We start from the raw sequence: 27782 nt of genomic DNA, 5'->3' as shown, positions 1-27782 counted from the left end.
GGAAACGTAGTTTCCAAAAACTAGCGAATGTGAATCAAAGTCTTGGTAACAATATATGATGAGCATTATAGGACACTTAATAAATCATCGGACATATTAAGATGTCTTTAGTCAAATTGTATGACACGACTGGCACTAACAAATGACGATTTTTGATTAGGTTTTTTTATTTTTATTAATTGAGATAGAATATAGACTTGACATGGTTAAACTGAGAAAATGAAAATATTTGATATTTCAGAAATGTCTCTTGGAATAATGAGTTTAAAAAGTGTATATAAACTGTATTTATTTAAAACTGATGACATATGTATAAACAAATGCAAAAAAACATTCTGCCTTGATAAACATTTAACAAAACAAACTTTCTTTAATCTCCACACTTACAATCAAGAGGAAGAAAACAACCAAATGATTGCAAACAGAACCTTGATTTTGACGAGTGACAAATAAAACACAAATACACCCAGAAGAACACCCAAATGTTGACAATGACATTTGCATTCTCGGTTCTATGATGAATTTTGTCACCCTTGGAGAAGCTTTGGCCAATCTAAATTCACTGACAACAACAAAAAAGTCTTGGTGAATCAACCAAGGTGAATATTGGCTATTCTAGACAACAGACTTTCACATACACTCTCATATAAAAAAATAGACAATATTGTGTATAAGGCTCTAATCTGTGAAGACTCCGAACTCGCCTAAGAGACAGTCTGAGCATTAGGCAGGCAATAGCCTTACTGTTTTTCTTCAAGAAATTCAAATCACACAACGCCATTATAGCTACCAAAAAAATAAATGCATTTAATACCACTGCAATCTGCTGCTGTTGTCAGGACTGAACTCCATAGGCACAAGCTGATGTTTTGTGTTTTTTTTTCCTCTTGAATATACTTGCCATAATGAACTTTTTTTCTTTTTCTTACACACTTGGGAAAGAGGTTTGCAATGTACACAAAATTGCTCCCAACACACAAATACATGTCTTTTCTTTTTCTTTTTTTCCTTGGTATTTTGCGTCGACGAAAACTCAGTAGTTTAGCAACAAATAAAGCGATACACCTTTGCTAAAATACTTGGACTTGAAAAACATGAGTGCAGATGCAAAGAAAACATGTCAGCATAAAATTTCAATCCTATGAGTCGGTCAGACTCCTGGAGTTGCCATTTTGTCAAAGAACTTCAGCTCCACAAGAGCATAAAATAATCGACTTAAATATTTGCTAGTAACATTGGCTTAAAGCTGCTGGAAAGAGAACGAAAAAATAAATAATGCAACATGTAAAGTGACAGTTAACTGGAATCTGTCCGACAGATCCGTTGAATTTGTGCGAAGAAGGTTCAATATTTATTGTATAACGCACCGCAGTCTGTAACATTAGTTAATGACTGGCAGATGATTCTGACCAATCAGCTGCCACACCAACACCACCAGTCTGTAAAGAAAAACACTACCCTGTCTATCCTGATGAACATTCAAAAGAGCAAAAAAATAATAAATTGCCTTCACAAATATAACACATCAGCAAAGCTAAAAACTGCCTTTATGAGTGGTTTTAATAGTCCCATGTATTTCAGAATATTTTTTTTTTCAATCCAGTCCTTTAATCAATGATCTATTCTCCACCAGCCAAACGTTTGTTGAAAGAAAATTCAAGTTTGCTGAAAATAGTTATGTCCCTCTGAAATAATGCGTGGAACTTGGCGTAAACAACTCAACCCTAACTTCTTATCTCTCAAATCACCACAAATTGGAACCCTGGATTAGAATCCTTTGGTATTTGAGGAAGCCTATCTCGACCAATCCCATCTCATCACCGTATTTAAGTGTGATGGTGAGACTGCCTCCCGAGTCTTTTGAAAGCACAGGTGTCAAAAAGGGCTACATAAATAAGTGCGCCCCGGCCCCCCTTCCCAGGACCCCCTAAAGCTATGGCCTGAAGAAAAAGAAGCATATTGGTTTGCAAAAGGCAGTTAACTAGTAGTTCCACTATGATGGAAGATTGGTAGGCATGTAAAAACCAAGAGCATTGTTTATACCAACATCCTTGCTTGGCTTGTAAATCACGGGAACTGCTGTTGCCAATTCTGGTCTCACCCTCACAGCAGGAAGCAACGGAAGCCCGGCAAAGTAGCTTGTGACAAAGCATCAGGCCAGCCCTGAATCCTTGGCCATCTTGTAGAAGGATCCCCTTTGAGCTAGGAGATTAGCTGGGGAATCAAACTCGACCATTTCTCCTTTCTCCAAAACCAGCACCCTAAATGAAAAAGAAGACTAGCTCAACTCTCAGCACGTAGCAACACTCGAGGGTGTGCGTAATAAGAATTGAATATGGAACAGACAACCTGTAGTGTCATGGAAATGCTAGGGCGGTAAAGGGTACCTCGTGTAATCCATGATGGTGTTGAGGCGATGAGCGATAGTAAGGACGGTACAGCCCTCAAACTGAGAACGGATGGTGGTCTGGATCAGGGTGTCGGTCTCCATGTCCACAGCGGCTGTGGCCTCATCTAAAACAAGGATCTTGGTCTTTCGCAACAATGCTCGAGCCAAGCATAGGAGTTGACGCTGGCCCACGCTAGATGAAAAACACAAATTCTCTTTTCCTTTTCCAAATACCACAATTAAAAAAAGATGGAAATGAGGTTCTTACCTGAGGTTCTCTCCCCCTTCACTACACTCATGGTTAAGCTTGTCCGGCAGGCCTGATACAAAGTTCTTGAGATGAGACAACTCCAAAGACCTCCATAGGTCTTCATCAGAGTAGCTTTCAAAAGGATCTAAGTTCATCCTGAGAGTGCCTGAAAACAACACTGGATCCTGAGAGGAGAAAAAGAGGTACAGTGCATTGTGGATGGCATAAAAAAAAAAAACACAGCTCAAGTGACTCTGTGCACTTTGGTTTGTGTCATTATTTCTCAAATGAGACTTGAAAAATAAGGACAAAGATCTGTTCTGCTGACAAACACCGACCTGGGGTATTATGGTTATTCTGGAGCGGAGCTCATGAAGGCCAAGTTCAGCAATGTTTACTCCATCAATGAAAATTTGACCCTCTGCTGCCTCGATGATCCTGAACAGGCCCAATGTGAGGGATGACTTGCCTGCTCCTGTGCGCCCCACAATCCCCACCTTGGAGAAAGATTTTGTCGAAAAGATTAATCAAGATGATCACAGCTTAAATAATTCATGTACAGCTGATAAACATAACCCTATGAAGGAAATTATTGAGATTAAAAAGGGGCTTTTATTGTATTTATTCATCCATCCTATCATTTTTTTACACATAAAAAACATTAATAAAATAAATCATTAATAAAAAACACCCTTTAGAAGCTGTGGATGTCTCGGGCCATTGCCATGAAATGAAATTCTTGCACGACATAGCCCAAAACGTAAAAACGAAAAAAGCAAAAAAAAAAGCGGACCTTCTCTCCTCCCGAAATGTTGACCGTGATGTTGCGGATGGCCAGGTCCAGATCGTGACGGTATCGTAGACCGAAACCTCTGAATTCTATGCGGCCTTCAGTGGGCCACCCAGGGGCAAGGCTGGAGGCCTCGTGCTTCCACTCAGCCTAGGATGCATATTCAAATTAGCATCAGAGTGACTCCAAAATCAAGAAATATGCAAACGATGCGTTTTGTCCCGTTCCAAAGTCATTCTGAAACAGCGTGTACCGTACCTCTTTTTCTGTCTCACTGTACTCTTTCACTCTCTCCACTGCAACTATGTTTGTCTCCACATCAGAGGACATCCTCACCAGCCAAGTCAGAGAGGCTGTCAGCTGCACATGAGACAGGAGAACCAGGTGAGCCGATTCAATGGTATAATCAATGGAATCATCGATTCTCTCTCTGGCCTAATTGACATGACACATCTGAAAGAATCATTTGAAGTGAGGAAGTTTACCTGAAGGGCATAGGAGATGGCTAAACCCATGATACCCGGACTAAGGTTCTCTCTGGCTATGACGGCAAACAAAGCAGCGGAAGACACAATGCAGTTGCCGACAAACTCCAGTCGGATCGCCAGCCATCTGCAAAAATCAATTTGATGCACTTAAGGCGATCGTCTATTTTGAGAATCTAGCAACCACACAATAAATGCCGTTCCGACCAACCGGTTTGCCACTATGCCAGGGTAGTAGGCCTTCTGGTTATGGTCAACCCTCTGATCGCTCTCTCGTATGAAGCGTTCTTGTTCACCGAAAGCTCTGATGACGGACGTGCCCAGCAGCGTTTCGTTGAAGTGGGTATAGATAGGCGAACGGCTGACAGACTCCAGGCGCTTCAGCTGGCGGGATGACGCCACGTAAAATCTCTGAACAAAGAGCACATCATCCATTCCACTCAAAACGGAAGTTAGTGTGAAACGGAGATCGTGAGCAGGAAAAACGAACCTGTACAAAAAAGTAGAGCAGACCGAGGAAGGGAATGATAATGGCCACAAACGGCGTGGCGATGAGGATGATAATACAGGCACCGATCACATTGAACATGGAGCCCATGAACATTTTGAGAATGCTGGGGATCACCGTGTCAATGGTGTCTATCTCCTTGGCAAAGCGGTTTACCAGGTTACCGCTGGGGGTTCGCTCAAAGAAAGATATAGGGGAGCGGAGGACATCGTAGAGCATGGACTGATGAAGATAGCGAGATGCCAGGATGCCCCCAATGGACATGGACAAAGAGTAGCCAAAGACGGCCACGCCTACAACGCAACAAGCAGAGTGACAGATTAAAAAAAAATACATTTTGATCTTTCAATGTGATCAACATTCCACACGGATAAAGAAAATACTCGACGTACCCTGGGACAGGCCAAGAGCACCATATACCCCCAATCTCAGTTGCCTTTTAGGCTGAGTGCCATTGACGACTGGATCGTCAGTCCAGAGACTGAGCCAGTAATTAGAGAGCAGTGAAAGCAGGTTATGTGCAAAAAACAGCACAACAGCAATGGCGGATAGTACACCAATGGCTTTAAAATAGGCCCAGAACACAGACAGCTTGACCTGTGGCATAAAAAAAAAAAAAAAAAATGGTTGGCCAAACAAACTTTGAGTTACGCATCGATGTTGTTTGTCAACCCACCCGTCCTGTGCTGGCCTTGTCAGCCTCTGTTAGTTTGCCTGCATCCGCTTCCTTGGCCTTTGTGCCTAGCTCCTCTTTTTCCTTGCCCGACTGGGATAGGTTGCTTGTACTGCTCTTTTGACCGGGCCTTCAAATAAAAATAAGTTCCTTTTCAACGACTGGGACTTTTCATCCACCTCATATTCCACGGTTCTCCTAATCCTGCTAACAACAAGTGTTTATACTCACCCAGCAAGAGCAGTTGCGCTGCCATTCTCTATTCCTTTGGTTACTATTTTTGGCTTGGAGTCTAAATCTAAGGGGGGGGGGGGGGGGATAAACCAATGAAAATAAATTTACAACACTCTAAACCGTCAGTGTATCTCACCATTGTTGTCTCCGTGGTCAACCCCGGCGTATGTGTGCAGAAACTCAGAAAAGGCCCCCTCGGTAGCCATGAGTTGCTGGTAGGAACCGATTTCGGTTATTTCCCCATCCACCATGACCAGGATCAGGTCAACCTGAGGCAGGTAACTTAGCCCGTGAGTCACCAGCAGACGGGTCTGCATACGTCCACATTTCAGAAAGAATATTACCATCAGATGATTAGGTTAGGGTTATCACTTCGATGCCATTTAAAACAAATACACACACACACACACACACCTTTTCCTTCAGCAAGCCCTGCGGACCAATCACGTGCTCAAATATATGTTTCCCTACATGAGCATCAACAGCAGAGAGAGGGTCGTCCAGGAGGTAGACCATCCGGTCACAGTAGACAGCCCTTGCGAGGCTCACCCTGTGCTTTTGACCACCGGATAGATTGACACCCTGCACGTGGAGGGGGGGGAAAAAAAGGGACAGTCACTGGCTCGTTTCTATTGGTTCCAATTTCCAGATCATCTGGATGTGAAGCGATACCTTTTCTCCAATCTCTGTGGAATCTCCAGCAGGCAGGATCTCAAGGTCAGGCTCAAGTGCACATGCCGTCACGACACGCTGATACCAGGCTTCGCTCACATCCTGGCCAAAGATGATGTTTTCCTTCAGCGTGGAATTCTGTATCCAGGCCTGCTGGGGAACATAGGCCACAGAACCCTGCAGGAAATTAGGATTTTACTTGGACTGTATGGTGACGTAGCAGATAAAGGTACTGCACTGCGTGATGTAAAGTTCAGTATGCTTTTACAGTAGTGCCCTTAAACACCTTGACAGCCAGACTTCCTTCAAGTTTGTCCATTTCTCCAAGGAGGGCTGACAGAAGAGAGGACTTTCCAGAACCCACCAGTCCTACAATGGCAACCAGCGAGCCATCTGGGATACACACGTTCAGCCTGCAAAGACACAGGGACAAATAAAAGGTCAAACTAGCAAATGGTCAAATCAATCAAAGTGTCAGAACTTCAAACAAAGACCAAACTATTGGGATCCCTTACATTTTGAGTGTCGGTGATTCTGTTTTGGACCAGCTGAAAACTCCGTTCACGATGGATATACTGTTTGAGGCTGGGGTATAAAAGAAAAAATGGACGACAAGAGTATGTCAGATTTACCAGTGGTTCAGTAAAAAAATACAAAAAACTAAAAACTCACAGCCAACGACTGCTCTGCGGTCAACACTGTCTTCCTGCAGCTCCTCGTGTGACAGAAACACTCTCAGACGCTTCAAGGAGACGCTCGCCTTAAGATAGTACAGATACTTTCCGACCATGCCATATATTCGAATGTCGAAAGTTTGCCTTGAGTCGATTTCAACACTGACCTGCACCATGCTGCTGATGACCATCGGCAGCATGTTGAGAGGGAAACGCAAGATGTTGAAGAGCGCCAGAGAAACAAAAGCCTTCTGGGCATCAAGCACGTTTTTTTCATCCACCAGCACGTACACTGCAAAAGTAGACAGGGCGACCTGCCAAGAAAGAAATTGATGATAAATATGTAAGGTGCCTTGAGAAAGCGGAAGATTCCTCACCAAAAAGGGGGCGCAAACCCAGGTGAAGGTCGACACAGCGCCAAGGTAGGCAGCCTTCTTCAGTACCCGCAGCTCGCTCTCGCGGATATCGGATACTTTCCCCTTGAAAGCAAGCTCCCAGGCGTAGAGCTTCAACACCTTGATCCCGTTCAGCATCTCGTTCATCAGCTTAATGCGACTGTCTTTACTCTTCATCTGCGCTACCTGCGCAAGCCATAAGAAATAGCGAGAAGCTTAAAACAACATGCCACCAACTTAGGAGGTTCATTCGTGAGAGTGGGGATATCTCACCTGGTAGGTTTTGGTTTTCATGGCAATGAAAGCATTAATTGGAACCATTAGAACCATAACCGCCACTCCGGCCAGAACGGACGGGCCTAGGTTCTGCGCAAGAGGGAAGTATTTACGATTCACAAAAGAGCTTTAGAAGAGCGAAACGAATTGTCGAGTCTTACCTGCCACAGAAAGTAAAGGGCTAACACCACTTGCAAGGGGGCAGACCATACCATGTTGATATAAGCGATAAGGTCCATGAAGCGCTGAGCGTCCACCGACATCAAATTGACCATCTCTCCGACTGTGGACGTGCGGCGGGCCGCGCTGCTGATGACCAAGGCCTGGACGGGCGGGAGACGCCGACCGAGGTTTGAGCGAGCACGCCGGTTTGAAAAGTCCATTTTGAGTCGAGGTACGCACCTTCCTGTAGACTGCTCCGACAATGGCGGTGCGCAGGCGCATGCCTGTGATGAAGCAGATGTGAAAGTACCTCTGCAGGATAAGCGACTGCACACAGGTACAGAGGAAGAGCAGAAAGGTGTAGAAGTAGCCATGCCAGTAGGGGGCGCTGGAGTTGTTCACAAAGTTGATCAGAAGCCTGGAGAAGAGACAATCAAGAGATAAGATTGACCATTTTAATGACTCTTGTCATTGGAGTTATTTGAACGTTATTTTACCGGAGGATCTCAGGCCCGACAAACATGAGGATGTCTTGTATGAACTTGTAGAAGCACGAGACGAGGAAGTACGGCCCAAAGGCCAGGCACAGAGCGCGCAGCAGGGAGGGCTCCTTCCTTTTTGTGTTTTTTACGAGTAGGATTTCAGACTCCTCCTCTGCAGGTTGATTCTCCTTGTTCCCAGGGTGATGGGCCGCCCGCCTGGGAGAGTAGAATGTCTTCTGTTCTGTTCTGGAAACACCAAGAAAGGTAGACAGCTTCTATTAACATCCAAGTTTGAGGTGAAACTTTTCTCGATGAAGAAAAAATGTCATCTTATGTCTGACCCCTGACCTTTTTCCTTTTTGACAATCTGTGTTCCAACGTTGAACCAGCTTTGGTACCACTTTTTGTGAACGGTCCTCAGGGTTCAGAGACCACAAGTCTTTCTCTTCTAGGGGATGCCTGTAGCCAGTCATCATCATCCTGGTAGGAAACATTCAGTTCAATCAAAATCAGATGGTTCCTAAAAACAATTGCAGGCATGTCATCTGAGACGACAGCCAAAAGTCACTGAGTGCATTGGCACAACTATTTTCAGTGTAATATCAAACTCAATGAAATGACACATGTATAAATTATTATACTTGATGGCAGAAAACTCCCAATTTCCTTTTCTATACTGCAATGAATGAAATGGAAAATACCTGGTGATCCACCAGAATGTTATTTTGGAAAGGAAAGACGCTCCGGGCTCAGGGCAAGGATTCTAGCAATACCAAAACAACATCAGTTAGAGCCAATAAAAAAAAATGACAGAAGAAAAGTAGGCAGATCGTTATTATCGTTAAGAGCACAGCCTTTATGCTAGCGTCGAACGGCTAGGCACACTTTTTGTAGAAAAATTCTTTTTGTGACTATCTCACACTTTCACAATCCCATCCATGTTTGAGAACTGTGCTCGTGAGACTTTGGTTTGGGTGGAGGGCGGATTAAGGGAAGTGAGACTGCTTCAAAATCATGTAAGCCGTATTAACATTGCAAAAACACTTTTTTTTACTTTTACTCACAGAAACAAAGTTGAATGGTGACTCTACCACTGTCACATTAGCGTTATTATTTGAACTTTGAACTTATCAGAAAATAGACTTACTAAATCTTTGCTAACTTGGGAGAAGAGTGGAGGCTGATCTGACAAGCAGGACAAAATCAGCGAAATCAGCAGCAAGGTGTAGTACACAAAGAAGGTGGTGTACCTCCACACGCATATTGTCGATGGCTAGAAGGAAGAATGCGTTCTTAATTGGTGATCCATGTTAAATGTGTATTGTGGGAAAATATAGATTGCTGCACTCGTGACACACTGACCTGGTCCAGGGCTTGGAGGATTTTGGACCGGAAGGTGATTGTGGCACATATCAAGGCCAGCAGCCAGAAAAACAGCAACACTCCTGATGACTGTACACCTTTCAGTCGCTCGTACTGAATCACCAGGGTGGCCAGCAACTGGAGCACGCAGAGAAATATAGATCAGGACAATCCCTCACTAACTGTAAAAATACATATTTGGGCTCATTTATAGTAAGAACTCAAAGTTTCATTACCCTCAAGGTATTGTATTCAGACTAGCAATCCTGAAAACTTCTGCTTGAATCAATTGTCCGTGAAACATATGCAAGGTGCTTTTGGACCCTTGAGTTGCCACGCAAGACCTCCCAATTGGAAGATTTTCTCAGACACACATATATAGGAGCATAAAACAATTGCCTCACCATGGTGAAGCCCAGTATGGTTGGACTGACAAGGTGGACAGGTGCAGGAACTTTACTGCCATAACTTCTTTCCCAGAAAGAATAGAAAACATCTGCCCAGCAGATAATCCACAGAAGAAAGCCAAAAGCCTGCAGACAAACATGTACCATCATTCGATCATTCCGATGCTTTCACCGACATGATCAAATTACAAAAAAGTATGCAATGTATGACTCACAGTTTTGGCTTTGTTAAGGTGATTCATGCATATGTAACCTTGATTGTGGCTACGAAGGTAAATGAGGTAGAAGGGGACACACAGCCAGAGGTAGCTACATGGCAGCCACACCAGGACAGTGTTCTGGAAGCACTGAGTAAAGTCTGGGTTTGTAGTATTCCATGAGCGGTCCCAATCCTGGTTGAGGCAAAAGAGACATGATATTGTTTTGCTTCATGTAAAAACACAATGAGCAGTTCCACACTGTGTGTGTAGAGATTTGATTTCAGAGTGTTTGTTGTTCTCATGTTCTGCAAGAAATCAAGCAAGGAGGAGCTATGTGATGGTCATGGCCACACCTTCTCACTCCACTGGGCCACTCTCTTGAATAGTTTTGGCTCGGATTTAAGAAGTGAATGCAACCAGCCATGACGGCTGCTTAATCATGTCCACTGAAGAGGCAGCTCTTTCTTGCTTCTCAGTGCATAGCAAGATTTCAAGCACCTCTCCACTGCTTGTTCGGTCGTGTCTGCTTGTTTACAAAACGACATTATGAAATGCTCTTTGGGTAGCGTTATGTAAATTCACCTGGCGGCTAGTTTCCCCAAGATTCACGAGTACATGTAAAGCCAGACGCACTTGTTTTAATTATAAAACCTTTGTTGATTAACCGGTTAATTGAGCGACACCGGTAAACGGGATTAACAACTATGTAGGTAGCATCGAATAAGGAAAGATCACTGATTAAGCTAGCATGTGCAACCGGTGACCGGTAGCTAGCAAAACAGAGCAGACATCAACAAAAGGTGAACAAAGTCAAACCAAGGGAGAAAAACGAACTCACCCAGAACCGATCGGAACCGTCAGGGCTACAGAATCTGTCAAGCCCCATTTGCTGGGACGTCATAGAAGAGAAGTCGTAAAAATGAGTTTGGAGTAATGCTTTCGTAATGCTTCACATGCGAAGCGAAAGGTTGCCGCCTCTCTTCTTTAGTGCGTGACGGTAACAGGAACACACTCTTTAAATGACAGTGCTGCTCTCTGCTGGACGGGAAGCGCAATAACATTTCCGAAAAAAGAACATTTTCAGCGTTTTCGATGTATAACGTGTTTAGCCACCAGGAAAATGTATTGGTGAGGTTCAAGCAGCTATAAATAATTCTAGAGCTAAAATTTATTTTTATTTTTATTTGTCAGAGTCCCCACTTATGGACTTTAACAAAGGCATTGCAGTGTCAATACTGTCAAAAAATGAATATCTTCAACACTCAGGTTGTTTTAAATGTCATGTATCACTTGTGCAAATGGAATTAGAAATATTATAATTTCTTGAAAAATAATCAATAAAAAAATGACAAATTGTGGTTCAGGATTCTTTTTTTTAAACTCAAGAAACAGGCATGGACACTTTCTTGAGTTTAAAAAAAAGAATCCTGAACCACAATTTGTCATTTTTTTATTGATTATTTGAACAGGCATGGACACTTCATATTATATTCCAAAGTAATAAATAGAACACCAATCAATGGAAATGTACCCACTTTTTATTCCTCACATTTATTTAACTTTGAGTGGCACAAACAATTTAATGTTTCTCAACAGCGGGGCTTTTCCCAGCATATATAATATCATAATGACACATAAATATATTATTACTTTCACAATTTCTATTGAGACGCCAGAGAGGTTCCCAAGTTAGTAGCCCCCATAAGAAAAAAAATCAAGAAGTGAAAGTGGGAATATTAGATTGGCATCTCTCAGTTGTCGTCATCATCGTCGTCAAAGACATCGGCAACAGTCCTGTGGATTTAGACACAGACAATAGTTTCCACACAATGACTAGTACGATTTAAAAAGTAGTCATCGCATTTCATTATTAACAGCCGGCAATAACTTACGTGTAGATTGACCCAGTCACTTTGTCAAGGAATCCCCCTGGAGGAAACAGTAACACAATAATTTGTGTCGTCATTAACACCATTAACATTATATTTTTTGACTCACTGTACAATTACAGAAAAAGGAAACCAAAATCAATGTATTGTAACTTTAACGCAACAGATCTGGTGGGTTGTATTTTTCTATTTATCCGCCAAACAATTGAAATATTCTCTTTATTCTCTTGAGAAACTTGGTTGCTTCTAGAGTCACTCACCGGGTTGGCAAAGAGTTTGACATGCAGGACACACGTGGCAGAAACTGCACATCTGTGGAAAAAAGAAGAATGAACAAAATCAACAGTTAACCTCCAATGTCGAGCTGTCGGAGTTCATTTGGAATATATTTATTTTGGTATTGCTGTGGGTCCATACAGAAGACAGAAAATGCTATTTGAGAATTCATACAGAACAATAACGAGTATCAAGACTGCTGAATTTGTACGCGACCGCAAGTGTCTCACCTTGCAGTCATCACAATGTGCCGACTTGTCTCCTTCTTCACAAGGACATTTATCACAGCTGTCACAGTGCTGAAAGTAGATGACGTGCCAAAATAAGCCACATATCATATTACATTATCTATAGAGCAGGGACGGACGGACGGGGAAGTTCAATGCTAGGGTGGACCGCAATTTTTCATCAGTGCTACCTGGGGTAGGCACATAGGACCAGAATGTTGCCAACCCGATGTATTTTATTTTTGGACAGATCATGCCATTGTTAATTATTTTATTAAAACTGTTGCCAAAGTATTTGTTTAATTGTGTAGCAGATTTACCTCGCAGAATTCGCAGTATGCACAGAGCGATCCTTTGTGATATTTGCCGTCGTCATCATCATCGTCATCATCATCTTTGTTGTCATCGTCATCATCTTTGTTGTCGTCATCATCATCGTCATCATCATCTTTGTTGTCGTCATCGTCATCATCATCGTCATCATCATCGTCATCGTTGTCATCATCATCGTCGTCATCATCATCATCATCGTCGTCGTCGTCATCATCATCATCATCGTCGTCGTCATCATCGTCGTCGTCATCGTCATCATCATCGTCATCATCTGCAAATATGTTCAACATACAGTACACAAACTTCCCAGGTTTCCACTACATCTGAAATATATTGCATTCACGTTGAAAGATTATGTCCATGGCTATAAAATGAGATTGTGTTGCATTATCTGATCCAAGTGTCTATGTGCAAATTGTTTCATAACTAATGCACTTTCTATTTTTACAGCAGTTGGCTCATAGATACTGCATAATTACAGGTAAGAGCTTCGAAACCTAGCAATGTCATAGTTGTACCTGTATTAATCTGTCTTTTTTTTTTTTTAAATAGTGTATTCCACTTGCAGCAGGTATTTTCAACAATGTACACAACTCACCTTGCATCTTTTCCTTGAGTCCCTTGATTCTAATAATTTCCAATGCAGTGTAAAGCAAGTATGAAATAATTTCTTATGTATAATTAAAACCGTCACTACTCCAAGTTTCACAGTAAGAAAAAACAGGCCTGGTGATGCTATATTCAGACTAAACACAATATTTTGAGTGCTATTAATATACTTCCTTTAGTCATGGTTAACATTGGTGTAAACTTGGTTTATTTAATGATTCAAAGTAGTTTTAAAGACATATGGACAATGGTAATTGCTTTCTTCACCACCCGTGTTCACAGTCATCACAAAACTTTTTCATTAAGAAAGAGCAACAAGAAAAAAAAAAAGCAGAAAACCATTTCATCTCTTGACAAGTTGACTTTTAACAGAGCTCTCAAGATATTTCTCTCTTTTCCCAAATACTCTCTCCCAGAAGGCTGGGCAGCAATTCCTTAATTCATGAAAAAAACATGCCCATAAAAATGTATTTCAAATGAGTCCACGATCATTTTAAAAATGATGACAGTGCCAAACAAGCATTTCGACGTCACAAAGCTACGACAGTGAAAATTGTTTGTACGTAATTATTGCAAGTTTCCAAAAAAGGTTCCAAGGATGCATTTAAGTTTCACAATTTGCTGTTATTTCAGCGCTCGAAAAACAAATTGTTCAACAGCGGCATTGATGTTCTCCAGAGAAAGAGAGAGCTATAGAGATCTGAAGAAAGAGAGAAACTTGTTGGAAATTTAAAATGATTTAAGCCTGATCAGCCAGATTATATTTTTTAAATCTCAATGAATTTAGAAAATGGCCCTCCTGCACCTCTCCTTAAGCTTAAGTCTCCCTCATTCTATCGAGTAGGAAATTTCAACCTTCAATCAATCAATCAGTCTCTCTTTCTCTGTAGACTCACATGAATAGGACACAAAAGTAGGTCAATCCAATACCCACCAAAATGAGATGTTCCCAGAAGAGGAAGCATTTTTTTATTTTTTTTCCCAATGAAACAAAAATCAAAAGACTAGAAGAGAAAACTGTTATCCAAAACAGGCTCAGATATCAAATTGTCTTTTTGTGCTTTCAATCTCTCTCTCTCCAAATTAATTCCGCAGTCCCCAAGTTCATATCTAGTGTACTGTACGAAGAACTTCGGACAGACGAGCTTCAGGTGGGCCAGTTCAATTCCCCCAAAGTGCTCATAACTCTAGAGTTCAGTAGGGGAAAAGAACACAGGAAGAGACATTGGTGAGCTAGAAAGTGGTGGAGGAGGGACTTTGACGTCTCAAGACAACTGACAGAGATGAAAAGTTCAGCAAACTCACGAAGCCAAAGACGCCTTGGACTGCTCTGCACTTGGAAACAAAACACCATCCACATGCACATTCACTATGGACATCTCCCATCTTCCATGAACATGCAAGGATGCCCCATTCAAATAATACTATGTACTGAATAAATGACCGAGCCTACATTTCATTGTTGTTTGCGGGTTAATCCATTTGTGAAAATGGTGGTAGAAGTAAAAAAAAATAATTAAAAAAAAAACACTCCAGGAAGAAGCTAGTGGTCTGACAATTACATGAAAAAGGTCTTTTACGTGACCATACGCAAACACTGACCTTCATGATCGTCATCATCGTCGTCATCATCATCATCATCGTCATCATCATCATCGTCGTCATCATCATCATCATCATCGTCGTCATCATCATCGTCATCATCGTCGTCGTCGTCATCATCATCATCATCATCATCGTCGTCGTCGTCATCATCATCATCATCATCATCGTCGTCGTCGTCATCGTCGTCGTCATCATCATCGTCATCATCGTCATCATCATCGTCATCATCATCGTCGTCATCATCATCGTCATCATCATCGTCGTCGTCATCATCATCATCGTCGTCATCATCATCGTCGTCGTCGTCATCATCATCGTCATCATCATCGTCATCATCGGCCACAAGGCCTTGCTCAGAGCGGAATGGCAGATCCTGGGCCTTGGCCATGGGAGCCAGTGGGGTGTGGAAGGAGCAGAGCAGCGCCATCAAGAGCGCTAGAATCAGACTTCTTAAGGATGCCATGTCCAAAGATTAGACCGGGCCAGCTACCAACGGATAAACCTGGATTCACGGCAGGTGTCCTCAACTGCTCTTCAGGCCTTTTAACACACACGCCCTTACAAACTGGCACCCAAAGCACACCCTACGGAGTCGACCAGTGGCACCACTTCTGATGGTATCCAATTGACAAGCTCCTGCAAATGGAAAATAATCCAAACTGAGTTCCGGGTTCAGGTTCCCAGTTTCCACACAACAGTCCTTGGATTGAAAAAGTCCTTAATTTGAATCACAATTTTTCATCAGCACTTTTATGAGAGCTGTCAGTGACTGGTCAGTGTTGGAGACACTGGCAGGAATAGACTGAAAAAGCGTGAGACCAACCCATGGGTAAGATGATAAGACAGCCTGGGGGGGGTGGTTTAGACTCACCGACTGACTGACAGGGGCAAATGTTGGTGGGCAGGCTTGCATCCATAAGTTAGGAAGGGGGTATAAGGAACAGGTGGACCTCACTGACTTTCCATAATCATCGAATTGATCATAATCCTTAACTGTGTAAACAAATGCAAACTCTAAACAAGCTAATGCTAGCATGTATTGATTGCAGCGCTTTTTGGATGAAGAAGGAGAGGAACCACTTTGATGAGCAGGCTACCAAGTCGGCTGTGCTCACGCCAGAAACGGCGCAAACCACCCTTTTAGATGTGCTGTCTTTGAAATTACCTACACCCAGGCTAACTGGACTGAATTCTATGCCCCCCCTACACAACATCCCCAAAATAGATGGATGGATTTGTGGAAGGAGGAGTTGACAACTGAACTATTTAAAACCACACAACGCCACAGTCAGTGTAATGTGAGCCACCGGGCTGTGTTAGTGTGGGAGCAGCACACTATCAAAAAGACTCGGGCAAGTCTCACCAAATCCGTGACAAAAAGCTGGAAATCTCGTGTTGTGTTTCCTTCCTCTGCCACCCATGATGCATTCTTTTTTTTTTTTTTGCACAAATTGCAGCCCGACGGTTTCATTATGCCGTGAATATGAATATGCAAATATAGAGTCGTTTTGGAAAAATGTTTTGCAATTTAACCGGTTAGGGCAGACAATGCATTGAGAATATCAAAAGTTACAAGTTAAGTCATTATTCATTTGTGTTGAACACATTTTTATTATTAAATGTTTATCGTTACTCAAGGTTGTGTAGATGGCATGTTGCGGTATGGTCGTAAAGTACCGGAATAAAATGTCATTTATTTGCTCATGTTAATAGTATGAGTTAGGTTTTAGCATTGCACAAGTGATGTAGTGGCTCTGACATGACGAGGTGAAAATTTGACAGTCTTTTAAGAATGGTGACTAATTGTTGGAGTGTGTGTGTGTGTGTGTGTGTCTCCCTATGGATGAATTAAACCACATTGTAATCCAGGTCAGTTGAGCTGGAGACAGTTTTAGATACTTGGAAACGTTTTGCTTTTTTTATATACAACCAGTTGCCCTTCACCCTTCTTGAATATCTGCAACCTCAATGACTGGGTCTCTCTAAAAGACATTTAGCAAATTCATAATTCTGATGCATGCATTTCTATTTTTTGCAACCATTATTGTGCTTTAAAAAACCTGCAACTGTATAGACTAGATTTTTTTTGCTCTTATAAATTGCACTACTTAAAATTTTGCCAACAAAGCAAAAGACATTAATGTCTTGCCTGATTTTTTTTTTTCTTAATTCTGATTTTATGATGAAATAGATTTATGTGCCATAGACAAAAGTCGAGTCGGGTCCTCAGAGCCACACGGCTGCTCCCCGCTTTAGCCAGCCCTTACATGGGAAGAGATGAGGCATGGGATCATATTGAGGCAAGCAAATGAACCCTGTAAGGGGAATGTCAAGTCCATTTGATGAATGGACCGATCCAGCACTCTCTGCTCGTCGCCTCATGACACCTTTCTTCTCGAGTCTAGTTCATTTTCCGAATACTTTGTATATAGGCAGAACTTCCACCTCATCAAAAATGATTCCAAACGGATCGAATGATACTGATGATTATTTTTACAGTGGAGCTAAGTGGGTCGATCGGGTCAATGGAGGCAGAGTCTGTGGCACGAGGAATGTCTTTGGCATGTCTAGGCTCATCTCCACTTTCAACCACTTTGCAGTCTTCATCTTGCCGTAACCTGCTTCTCCGTTTTAAACTCAGCTGTCTCCCGCTACTGCCCGTCTATCACTCCTTTGACCACGGTGACATGCGATGAGGGTAATGTACGGACATTAAATTCAGAATTACAAGTTTATGAGCCTAACACACTTTAAACTATTTGGTCATAAGTGGTGTTGCATTACCTGCGGTTTGGAGAGTGAATAAGTTATTGCGATATTTCATTTATTCAATAAGGCTGGTCAAAAAAAAAATCTTTCATTGATAGTTAGATATGTTTGGCTTTTCTTCTCCATTTTAAGAAATATAGAACAGGTCAACTTGAAAAGACCGAGGAAGAAAGCAGACATGGGGTCAAGTCAGGCTTTATTAAGACGCAGATGCAGAAATAGACACAGGTTGAAAAACCTTGAAACAAGGAATGCGTTAATAATATATCCGGGTGCTTTCACCTTCCTGGGACTTCATCGATCACATGAACTTAAAGTTTCAAATAGTGCAAACACCTCAATAGTCTTTGAAATGTCGAGTCTTACGTATTAAAAGCACAATGAATTCCCAGGCTGTGAATTTGAAAGCAATGCTACGCTACGCTACTCCCCAGTGTGTGGCAGCCTTTCTTCCCCATGCCACCCTCTTGTGTCCGAATGAAAACGTGCACTGGGGTAAATAAATAAGGGAGTACGAAAAGCCCAAATGATTGTTAATTTTACTATTAGCATTATTTATGAATGATCGATATAGCGTAATAATAATATTGTGTGGTGTTTTTTTCCATGAATATGTAAAAAGCGTGCCGCAAACATTTGTATCATGGTCTTTATTATATTTTTAACATCCTCACACTGGGCACAATTGCAGATCTGGGATATCCTTAGAAATTTGCTCTAGGTATAGATTTTTTTTTCTCAGAAAATACGTAGTTCATCAAGAATATTCGGGGAAAGGGGTTTTGTTTTCCACTCTACCAATCGTGTGTTCATGTGTGTATTTTGCGGTGCTTCAGGTTGGCGGCAGATCTACAACAGTTGGAGGAGAAAAAAAAAAAAAGATGCAACGCCTGATCAGCAATCGAAATCTCCACAATGATGATATTGTGACTTATATGTTGCAAAATTGAGTGACTCCACCAAGATAACTCATTACCTCGTAGGAGTGGAAGTGTCCGGTTGGTTGGGGTGAGATCATTCTGAGACATTGCCTCCATCATCCAGGTGAGGGCGTTGCAGCAGAACTCCATCTAAGAAAGAAAGATTTGAATTTGACATGCCTTGGAGCACCTCTGTTTGTAACGTCATTGATGGATCGCTAACCTCTGTCTCCAGGAGCTGCAAACGGCGATTGAGGTCACGGTTCTCCGCCGTGTGCTTCAGCACACTGTCCACCCTACACACACAGACACATGAATGCACGTACACACATATACGTGCACACACACACACTTTTAATGGAAATACTTACTTATCAGATGTACGTTTAAGCCGCTCTGTGTCACTCTCTCTTTGTTGTTTATTCTGAAGAGAGAGGAGGTCTTCTTTCTGGATGGCCTCCCACATACTAAGTCGGCTGGACTTGATGTCTTCCAGCGTCAAAGCTGATATAATATAATGTCATATGTGTTAGACAATACGGTAAAATTTGGGGGTGAGGTTATTTTTTTTTCTGAAAATGTAATCAGTGTGTTTGGTGCTGTTCTCACCAAAATGTTTTTTCTTTTCTGAGGGTATGCGGCGGATGTATCGCTTGATGAAAACATTCAGATGTGAAATGATGATAAACGGCGGGGCCAGGCAAGGCCTGGCGTGGTACTCCACAATTAGGCTGTAACGCTGAAATTTCCAGTAGATATCACTGCGCTCCTGAACTAGGTTAAAAGTGTAACTGGGAGGGGAGAAAAAGAAAAGCAAACAATGTCGTTTGAAGCGAGTAAACACATTCATTAGTCCTCTTTTTACCGATGCATTCATTCTGAGTGTACCTGAAAATGGCAATGAGGAGATTAATCAAGAGGATGTTGGTCACCAGCAGATAGACAGTCTGGAGAAGTATCACCAGCCAGTTGGCGTATGTGTTCATGCATGGTTCCGCTCCTGCTTGAATTAGTGTTCTGTTGTTGGTACAGTTGGGTTGTTGAAATAGTTCAGCTGCATGAGAAATAGACAAAGTACGATGTGAGCATTTGTCCTGAATAAAGACGATCGGATCCATTTTTAATCCTATTGAGTCACTCACCATCCACTTCTTCCATAGGAAGTAGTCCATAAATGTGCAGGTAAGGTTTGTATAAAACACGGCGAAATATCCACTCTGGTCGGGGATCGTACGAGTAGAGAAGCGTCTGGTTGGCCACTCCGTAGGCCATGATCCACACAGCCAGGAAAAAGAGGAAGAAGAAAATGTCTTTCATCTGAGGAAAGCAAGAAATCGATTTATTAGATATGATCAATCCTTTTGACATTTCCTTACGGTCTATGGTGTTACCATTTTGCCAACAATGATAATCTTGGGACCAAGCTGTTTGTGGGCAGCAAATATATGGATCAGGCGGAGTGCGAAGACAATATAATCCATGGCCATCAGAGTTCGACCAAACTCAAATGACCATATAAACATTCTGGAAGATTTAAAACAAAAAAACAAGGAAGTAAAACACAAGTCCCTCTGTCTTGTTTTGCATAAGAGTTTTGACACAAGGATGTAAATAGCAAAGGTAAAGCAAAACATCTTCATCACCTGCAGCACAGAGCAATAATGAAGATAACGATGCCTGCGAGATCACACTTATTCCAAATATCCTCCATGTAACTCCTCATCCTCTGGAGCATGAAGTTGGTGGGCATGAAGAAACCCTGTCAAGTAAAGAGGTTGACAATTGGAACTTTATTTTGAGAATTAGTCATGTTTATCTGAAATAATGACCGGTGCAATACATGTGAGTGGTCAAATTTGTCTCACTGACCTGTCGAATCTCTTCACAGACTAAAGTAAAAACCCAAAAGTAAAGCAGAAATTCCAGTTTGGATGGGATGCCTTGAGACGGGGGCTTGAAATCCACCAATAGGACGTAAGCAAACAATATGAGGAACACGAAGTACATCAGCACGTTGCCCAGGAAGGAGGTGACAGGAGCAAACCAAAACTGTCTCCACCGTGACATTAAGAATGGTCTTTTAGTGTTGCTTGCTTCAGTGGCTGAAAGGAAAAGCGGATAAATACCAGTTGGATACCGGTTACGGTGGTTTGGAGGCTGACACATACTTGAGGAGAACTCATTCACTGCCAGCCCAGTTAAAATGGATCTTGGACGTATATATCCGTCAATGGGAGTGAAGCTACTCCTGTGGCTACAGTCAATCAATGAAGATTTTTTTTTTTTTTTTACAGCAGGCTCAGGATTGTCACCTGTATGCAATAATCTTCATGCTAACAAAACCCTTCAAAAATTGTGGCCACTGTATTCTGTATTGCGCAACTACTCGTGGAGTGATATTTGCCGAATCAATCAAACAATGTCATCAAAAGCCACCTTTCAGATCGTCTCTGAGAGCCCTGTGTTCCTCAGCGTCGCCATCACTGCGAAATGTACAAAAAGAAGCGACCGTTTGGAAAACAGTAGTTCCAACATCATTGTTACGCAATCATTTTACTGGAGTATGATGTCTTCCAGGGAGAGGACCCTGGTATTATTTCTGCCTGGGTTGTCACTCTCTAAGTGGTCGGCGTCCACAGGAATAACCGTTTCCCGATCCTTCCTGTGAAAAATACACCAAGTTAAAATCTCCCTCGCAAAGCGTTTCGAGACTGCTGCTCATAGTGCAACGCCTGACCTGAAGCGGATTAAGTCTGTGTAGATGAGGGGGGGCACAAAGAAGCATATGATCAACTTCCAGGCCTTGGTACTTCTGTCCATGTTGCCCCACCAGATCTGGGAGAGCAGTGCCTACAGCCGAGAGCAAACACACTTAAGGATAAACTAATCACATTTGGTATTCCAAACGGTAACTTGGGCCTAAAAAAAAAAAAGAAAAGGCTGTCCTCAGTTTAGTTTTAAAAAGTAAACTTAAGAATCGACCTGAACTCCATCATGGCTGAAGAACTGGCGAGCATCCGCCGCAGTGGCCATTTGCAGACATGTAGCATCAAGCCACACTGGAGACTTTCTTATCAGGAGTTTGAATGAGCGCCTCTCACTGCTTTGGTAACACTCTCCAAACACATCTGGGGGGAGGAAAAAAAAAAGTCAAATATATATCAAATATAATAATGTCACTGTCTGACAAAGAGTTACTGTTTGAGATGTCCTCCCTCCATCCGGTTGTCGTGGTTACTCAACATTGGTCAGAATAAAATGGTCATCATGTGGTAATGTGACTTACCGTGGGCAAGATCCTCAAACTTCTGCGCCAGTTTTCTCATGGCCATCTTGCTCTCCGTCTCACTTTCAAGCTTGCAAATTTCTCTCAGCATCTTACAGCCACCTAGCGCACTCAGTACCGACTCCCCGGCCTGACCAGGAACACAGACCATGGGAAGTCAATAAAACAGAACCCCCCCCCCAATAAAATCACTTTATAGATGCAAATGATTTGCAATTATTATTTTAAAATATTGACACAATAAAAGTTGACTACATTGATGATCCTGCACAATGTTTACTTGCATCTACTTATTCTTTACGAGCCTCACCATCTCCCAGAAGTAAATGGCCATCTCACTGCGGTTTTGAAGAATAGCCCAAATGAAGAGCGCCGCCCACGGAGACTGGCAGCGTTGGTCCCGGTACGCACATTTCCCCTGCAACAACTTGATGACATGCTGAATAAAAAAATAAAAATAAATAAATTTGCTGTTTGTATGGAAGTTTTATCAATTGGCCTAAATTGAGCGCCTTTATGAATCAAATTTTAAATGGAGAGGAGTGTTGATTACAGACTCTGAGGGTATTTCGTATGCCGAATTCGGGGTCCAAACCCAGGGGTCCATAGTAGAAAGGCTGACACACATCTCCCAGCAAGTCCCACAACACACGTGACACCTGCATCAACGATAAAAACACCATGGTGACTTACAAGAAAAATCTCACAGGAAATAATGTGTTCACCTCAAACAGGCTAAGTTGTTGTGCTGAAGCAGGTCCTGGCATGACACTCTGCGTGCTGTTTAGGTGACCCATTTTGACTCCCTTCAGACTGGCATGAGAGCCAGACAGGCTGAGACGGTCATTCAGATGTCCTTGGAGCAGAGTGTAGACCACAGTGCTGTCGGAGAACGAGCGATACAAGCTCTCTAAGCGCTCGTAGGTCAGGTAGTCCAGGATGTTCAGACCGTTCTCGCAGAAGAGGCGCACAAACTGAGGCTTGTCATTGATCAAAGCATCTGTCATGGAGTCGTCCAGATCCTCGTACTGAGAAAAAAGCAATCGCTTTGGGGTTACAACAATAAGATGTTCAACATCAAGTTTGAGAAGATCGATTGACTGACCGTCCACTGAATGTTTCCGGTGAAAAGTTCCGCTTTGGCAATGTCCACTCTGTTCCAGGCCACGGCCAGTTTCAGCTCTTGAGTGTATTCGCTGGCATCATTGGACAGATGTTTACTAGCTTGACACAAAAAAGACATACGCACCAATTTCACACCCTTGACAGCTGGTGATGGGATGCATCTTGCATAATTGGAATAATAGTCACTTTCCCCATTGTTTACCCATAAAATAACAAGAATAAACAATATCATATCCCGAAACAACATTTTGGGCTTCAGTGAATCCATATCCATACCTCGAACAAGGGCTTTGAGGAGGACAGTGTCAAAATCATAAAGTCCGTCTTGTTCCCCATGGAAAACAGTAAGGAGCTCTTTGTTGTGATAAATACTCAGAGCCTGGAATAAAAAAAAAATGAATAGTAATGAAGAACATAATAGCATTGGCAGTTAGTATAAATGCAGTTCAACTCACACTGTCCACCAGTTTTTCCAAGTCATGTTCTCCTTGGAAGAACCTCTTGATCTTGTCGGAAACCAGGTTACGGATGTCTAGATACTCGGCGTTCTCAGCCATTGTTGATGGGGCGGTTTGGCTGATGGAAGAGCAGTCGGGACACAGTAGAAGTTCACTGATAAAGTCTGCAGCAGGACCAGTTCCGCCAAGAATCAGCCAAGGCGTTGATCTCTTCAGAGATGACTCTACTCTCTGTGCACGGAACAGATACACAAAATAAATGTTTTGCAGAAACACAAATATATTTGTGTGCGTACGTGAGCCTCGTGTTCACACCTCAAGCATGTGAGCATCCCCGCCGATTAGCATACACAGCACTGGGATTTCAATACTGCCACTACCTGTTGAGACACAAGTTCAAGCAGGAAAAAATATATTTGTTTGTTAATTCTTTCATTTGACATTTCCCAATGAATAATATTTCATACAAATATTTGTTTAACTCTTTAATTTGACATTTCCCAATGAATTATATTTGATCAAATATGTTTGTTAATTCTTGAATTGTACATTTCCCAATGAAATGGGATAATAATAATCTAATCAAATTATTTGTTCATTCTTTAATTTTACATTTCTCAGTATTATGTCAGGATAATAATAATTTAATCAAATTATTTGTTCATTCTTTAATTTGACATTTCTCAGTGGATAATATTGAATACAAAAATTGTGTTCATTCTTTAATTCTACATTTCCCAATGAATAATATTTCATAATATCCTGTGGGACAAATTTTCTTGGCATCGAAGTTGGAATAGGTTCTATGAAATCAAATCAGTATCATTGAAATGAGCGTCTGACCCCAAATGCCAGTGGGTTGATGTGATATATAGTCTTCCAGATTGGCCCGGAAGACTGTCTCTCCACCTCTTCTGCCAGTGCTCCCATCATCCACCAGTAGGAAAGCCTGGCAGTTGTTATCCAGGCAGCAGCTGTCACGCGAGGTGTTCTGGACATAGTAGCGGGCAGGAAAGCTTCCCTTCAAATAAATGAGAAGATTTTATGAACCAATGCGTCAACACTTGATGCACGTCCAGTTACATGAGACAAGCCCGTTGACCTCAGAGTGGCTGCATGATAGAACAAGTCCATGTACCTCTGGCTTCACAAGCTGCTGCCTGTTGTGGACGATGCCCCAGGGTGCGAGTCCCACAGCTATGACTTTCTTTTTCGAGTGAGCTGGAGCTGCGGCGTCGTGATCCCTTACGGCCTCGCCCACGCAGCGGGCTACGCCTTCCCGGAGACCCTCTGTTAAGATCCAGGCCCCTGGGTGACATAGGGACATTTTTCATTTGAAGATTTTAAAGCATAAATGACAATGACAGTTAAGTCGAATACTCCGTTCAAGTGCATTTCTATTGGTCGATGAGTACCGGAATTTTCGGACTCTAAGTCGCACCGGAGTACAAGTCGCACCAGCCATAAAATGCCCAAAAAAGTGAAAAAAAAAACATATATATGTATACAAGTCGCTCCTGAGTATAAGTCGCCCCCCCCCCCCACCCAAACGATGAAAAAAAAACCCGCGACTTATAGTCCGAAAATTACGGTAGCTCGTAACTGACACTTGTGAAAAGACAAACGGACAAAAAAAAAAAAAAATCAACTGATGTGTAATCAGACAAGAGTGAATATAGCTTTTCTTTTTATTTATTAAAAATAATAAAATAGTTCAAGTTTTCCACAAATATTTGTTTCTCATTATTGTCCAATTGATACATGTCTTTGCACATAAACATTCTTTCCAAAACATGACCACACCCTTTGTATTTACTTGCCTCAGCCTTGTTTTACCTGCCACCCACGGCCAATTCGTTACCTCAACCTGCCTGTTTTAACAACACACCTAGAGTTTTATACCCTGCTTAAAAAAAAAAAGCATGGTTTGAATGTTGTTTTCATCGTTGGAAGAAAAAAAAAAATCCAATGGCTTGGTGAGGTGCCACAGAATCTTTAACAGTACTTTAATATGTATTATTATTATTGTTGTAAAAATGTGAGTATGCTCAGGATTTTACAAATTGAGATGGCAAAACTGAACTAATTTACATAAAAACTGCCACCACATTGACTTTCCCCATCCTAATTTGCCAGCTAAATTGCTAAAAAGGTAAGCTGGGCTTCTCACCTGTGCTCTGCGCAGCCCGAACCAAACCATTTCTCAGGACCTCTCTCACCCAAGTTTTAATATTCTCGCAGCCTTCGCCGCCCACCACCGACACCACCAAGTTGGGTGAGGGCAAACCCCAGTGTGTCGTCATTAGAGTGTAGATGAGCTGAGGTTGTGTGTCGCACGACAGCCGCAGAAACTAGAAGGAAAAAAAAAAACACATCATAAACAACAACGGTCTCGGCTACTTTTTCTCTTGGGTGCTAAAATCCCTTCGGTGTGTCTGTTTGTCACAATTCCAATTTAAAATACAACACCCCAAGATGGTCCGGGAACTGCGATCACGCCTTTTATATTGTGACTCACACCAGAGTGACAAGTGACGATGGCAACGGTAAATAGAAGAAGAATGTCTTTGTACACCTGCCATACAACAAAAATTGCGATTGTACAGAAGTGGGAGGCTTTTTCCATGCACCTGGGAGCAATTTAGGGTTCAGTGTCTTGCTCAAGGAGCCTTCAACATGCTCACCAGGGTTGAAGATAGAACCATCAACTTTCATCAGGGATGGCAAGTGTGTGTACGTGTCGAGCAACGCCACTCACATAGCTGTGTCTTCGTCCAGCGCCGGCAAACTCCAACTCTCCAAAGGCATCGGTGGTACACTCTGCAGTGTGCTGTGCGCTATTCCATTGGGTGGCAGTCGGCTCCCCGTCGGAGTCCCTCGCGTCCAAGATGTTATGCACGTTCCGCACGTGACCGCACTGACATAATACTCCATCACTGGCACACAAAATATGCAATTTAGATCAAAAGACTGTAAATTGTCCTTAAGTAGGAGCCCCGTCCGTCCCTGTTTACCTGAGTTCATCTTCTACATAGGTGGTGCACACTCGCTTCTTGAAGAACTTGGGGATCCAACTCTGAGCAGAAGAATGATCTTGATCAAAATAAATCCGCAGTGAAACAAATTTGCAATCTTGTTCCAGATACAAGTAGAAAAATTGTCAGACTTTGGCTGGTCTGTATCGTTTTGAATTAGTTGAAATAAATTGGTTTTTAAATCATCTATTTTTTAATGTTTTGTAATATTGTATTTTCTCAAAATGTTTTTTAATGAAACATCTCACTGCGACTTTATCTGAGGTATTCTTTTTGGTTTTACTCCAAACACGCACACATTGGATTAAGTAAGGAGCGAGCTCAAAGCAACAGGCAAAAAAGAAAAGTTAGCAGCTGTTAAAGAGAAGACAGGGTAAGTGAGGACAAACAGGAAGAAAATTGAATGTCATGCAAGCTGAGACATGAGTGCAAGCAAGGCCTTCCAACATAATGCCTGCAAGCGTGCTTAATAAATTTGTGAAGCCGAAGTAAGTCAATGGGACTCTCAATGAATAAGGACTGGTTTGACCTGTTTGCCTGCCGACTTTTGTTACACTCCTTTTGCTTTTCCAAACTGTTTTTATTTCTTTTTTTCCCACCTATAAAACTGAAATTTGACATCACATTTGTGGAAAATAAATATCAAACTATGGTCCAAAATAAATCAAACATTCACTCGTCATACATTATATTTGTATAAATAAAATAAACTATTTGAAAAGGGAAAAAAAGATCATTTAAAATGTATACAGTATTGTGAATCTTTTGTGAATGTCTTGTGCTCCTTTCAAAACTGCAAATGTAAAAATAAAAGTGAAAACAATCCTCCACCTACCCAAGGCTGAAGGTCAAGTACATGTGGCTACACACACAAATGTGGATTTTTATTTTTAGCAGGATTAGTCATTAAAAAGTAATAAATGTAAATAATTCTACATATTTTATGGGAAAATAACATTGTAAGCTGAATGTTCCAACATTTGACCTGATTACCGGAATAACACGTCTAATCGTGTATTTTGAAAGCTGTTCCAGTCAATGAATATTTATACAACTTGTCTTTGCATTTAGAAGCAACGTGCGACTCGGCGTTTGGACATAATTGCTCGAGGTGGTCAGGTGACATACCTGAACTTTCTCTTTCTTAACTTCAGTCTGTCCCACACCGCTGCCTTCGTCCACCTTGTCAGTCTTCTTCATCCTGCGTTTTGCCTCCGTGTCACGGTCTACGGCAGACTATTCGGGAATCTTGAAGCCTCGCCCCGACTGTGGTGTCATACCTGTGAAACTT

The 27782-nt window shown here is 42.0% G+C and overlaps 3 protein-coding genes and 1 long non-coding RNA gene across 6 annotated transcripts; 1 reads left to right on the top strand and 3 right to left on the bottom strand.

Annotated features, from left to right (window-relative positions):
• Positions 1-272: 272 nt before the first annotated feature.
• On the bottom strand, positions 273-10957 carry abcc1 (ATP binding cassette subfamily C member 1 (ABCC1 blood group)). Of its 2 annotated transcripts, none has more exons than XM_061303454.1 (31): positions 10798-10957; positions 9975-10151; positions 9757-9885; positions 9353-9490; positions 9138-9263; positions 8692-8753; positions 8339-8470; positions 8006-8236; positions 7749-7926; positions 7508-7669; positions 7344-7436; positions 7053-7256; positions 6843-6989; positions 6674-6761; positions 6517-6586; positions 6288-6414; positions 6002-6178; positions 5744-5911; positions 5466-5640; positions 5327-5393; positions 5099-5225; positions 4815-5019; positions 4405-4715; positions 4126-4325; positions 3915-4041; positions 3688-3789; positions 3433-3579; positions 2978-3136; positions 2658-2824; positions 2388-2582; positions 273-2261 (listed from the first exon to the last, which is right to left on the bottom strand). In XM_061303454.1, exons 1-31 carry the CDS (start codon positions 10858-10860, stop codon positions 2153-2155), a joined length of 4563 nt encoding a protein of 1520 aa, XP_061159438.1. In that variant the 5' UTR covers positions 10861-10957; the 3' UTR covers positions 273-2152. The 2 variants fall into 2 exon arrangements, with proteins under 2 accessions (XP_061159438.1, XP_061159439.1); XM_061303455.1 differs by having other exon boundaries at positions 6002-6151.
• A 518-nt stretch (positions 10958-11475) lies between these two features.
• LOC133170648 (germ cell nuclear acidic protein) lies at positions 11476-15727 on the bottom strand. Of its 2 annotated transcripts, XM_061303727.1 has the most exons (7): positions 14896-15726; positions 12801-12955; positions 12672-12734; positions 12355-12423; positions 12109-12160; positions 11852-11888; positions 11476-11753 (listed from the first exon to the last, which is right to left on the bottom strand). In XM_061303727.1, the coding sequence occupies exons 1-7, from the start codon at positions 15359-15361 to the stop codon at positions 11711-11713; spliced, it is 885 nt and encodes a 294-aa protein (XP_061159711.1). In that variant the 5' UTR covers positions 15362-15726; the 3' UTR covers positions 11476-11710. The 2 variants fall into 2 exon arrangements, with proteins under 2 accessions (XP_061159711.1, XP_061159710.1); XM_061303726.1 differs by having other exon boundaries at positions 12672-12955; positions 14896-15727.
• A 1512-nt stretch (positions 15728-17239) lies between these two features.
• Positions 17240-19711, top strand: LOC133170966 (uncharacterized). The gene is made up of 3 exons (XR_009718646.1): positions 17240-17596; positions 18504-18711; positions 18823-19711. It is a non-coding gene; the product is annotated as an uncharacterized LOC133170966 (long non-coding RNA).
• On the bottom strand, positions 17847-27779 carry trpm4a (transient receptor potential cation channel, subfamily M, member 4a). The gene is made up of 28 exons (XM_061304197.1): positions 27620-27779; positions 26471-26532; positions 26215-26392; positions 25627-25807; positions 24595-24764; positions 24300-24477; positions 23772-23836; positions 23454-23687; positions 23275-23377; positions 22979-23097; positions 22599-22901; positions 22431-22532; positions 22184-22312; positions 21874-22003; positions 21570-21715; positions 21325-21437; positions 21145-21249; positions 21024-21070; positions 20457-20689; positions 20231-20346; positions 19979-20111; positions 19730-19904; positions 19476-19641; positions 19197-19378; positions 18959-19091; positions 18811-18883; positions 18644-18737; positions 17847-18516 (listed from the first exon to the last, which is right to left on the bottom strand). Exons 1-28 carry the CDS (start codon positions 27689-27691, stop codon positions 18500-18502), a joined length of 3759 nt encoding a protein of 1252 aa, XP_061160181.1. The 5' UTR covers positions 27692-27779; the 3' UTR covers positions 17847-18499.
• Between the last annotated feature and the right edge of the window lie 3 nt (positions 27780-27782).

Source organism: Syngnathus typhle, linkage group LG17 (genome assembly GCF_033458585.1).
Source record: "Syngnathus typhle isolate RoL2023-S1 ecotype Sweden linkage group LG17, RoL_Styp_1.0, whole genome shotgun sequence".
Classification (NCBI taxonomy): Eukaryota; Metazoa; Chordata; class Actinopteri; order Syngnathiformes; family Syngnathidae; genus Syngnathus; species Syngnathus typhle.
This window is presented reverse-complemented; position numbering and strand designations above follow the sequence as displayed.

Bases quoted from the DNA above. Each gene is read 5' to 3' on its own strand.
- abcc1 (XM_061303454.1), bottom strand. From the start codon at position 10,860: ATGACGTCCCAGCAAATGGGGCTTGACAGATTCTGTAGCCCTGACGGT. The intron at 5,394-5,465 runs GTGAGATACACT...CCCCCCCCTTAG, and splicing joins TGACCACGGAGACAACAATG to ATTTAGACTCCAAGCCAAAA. The intron at 4,326-4,404 runs GTTCGTTTTTCC...CTCTTTGTTCAG, and splicing joins TGCTCTACTTTTTTGTACAG to AGATTTTACGTGGCGTCATC.
- LOC133170648 (XM_061303726.1), bottom strand. From the start codon at position 15,361: ATGGCATCCTTAAGAAGTCTGATTCTAGCGCTCTTGATGGCGCTGCTC. The intron at 12,956-14,895 runs GTCAGTGTTTGC...ACATATTTGCAG, and splicing joins CGATGATGACGATCATGAAG to ATGATGACGATGATGATGAC. The intron at 12,161-12,354 runs GTGAGACACTTG...TTTTTTCCACAG, and splicing joins CACATTGTGATGACTGCAAG to ATGTGCAGTTTCTGCCACGT.
- trpm4a (XM_061304197.1), bottom strand. From the start codon at position 27,691: ATGAAGAAGACTGACAAGGTGGACGAAGGCAGCGGTGTGGGACAGACT. The intron at 26,533-27,619 runs GTATGTCACCTG...TCTTCTGCTCAG, and splicing joins TTAAGAAAGAGAAAGTTCAG to AGTTGGATCCCCAAGTTCTT. The intron at 23,378-23,453 runs GTGAGTTGAACT...TTTTTATTCCAG, and splicing joins TGGAAAAACTGGTGGACAGT to GCTCTGAGTATTTATCACAA.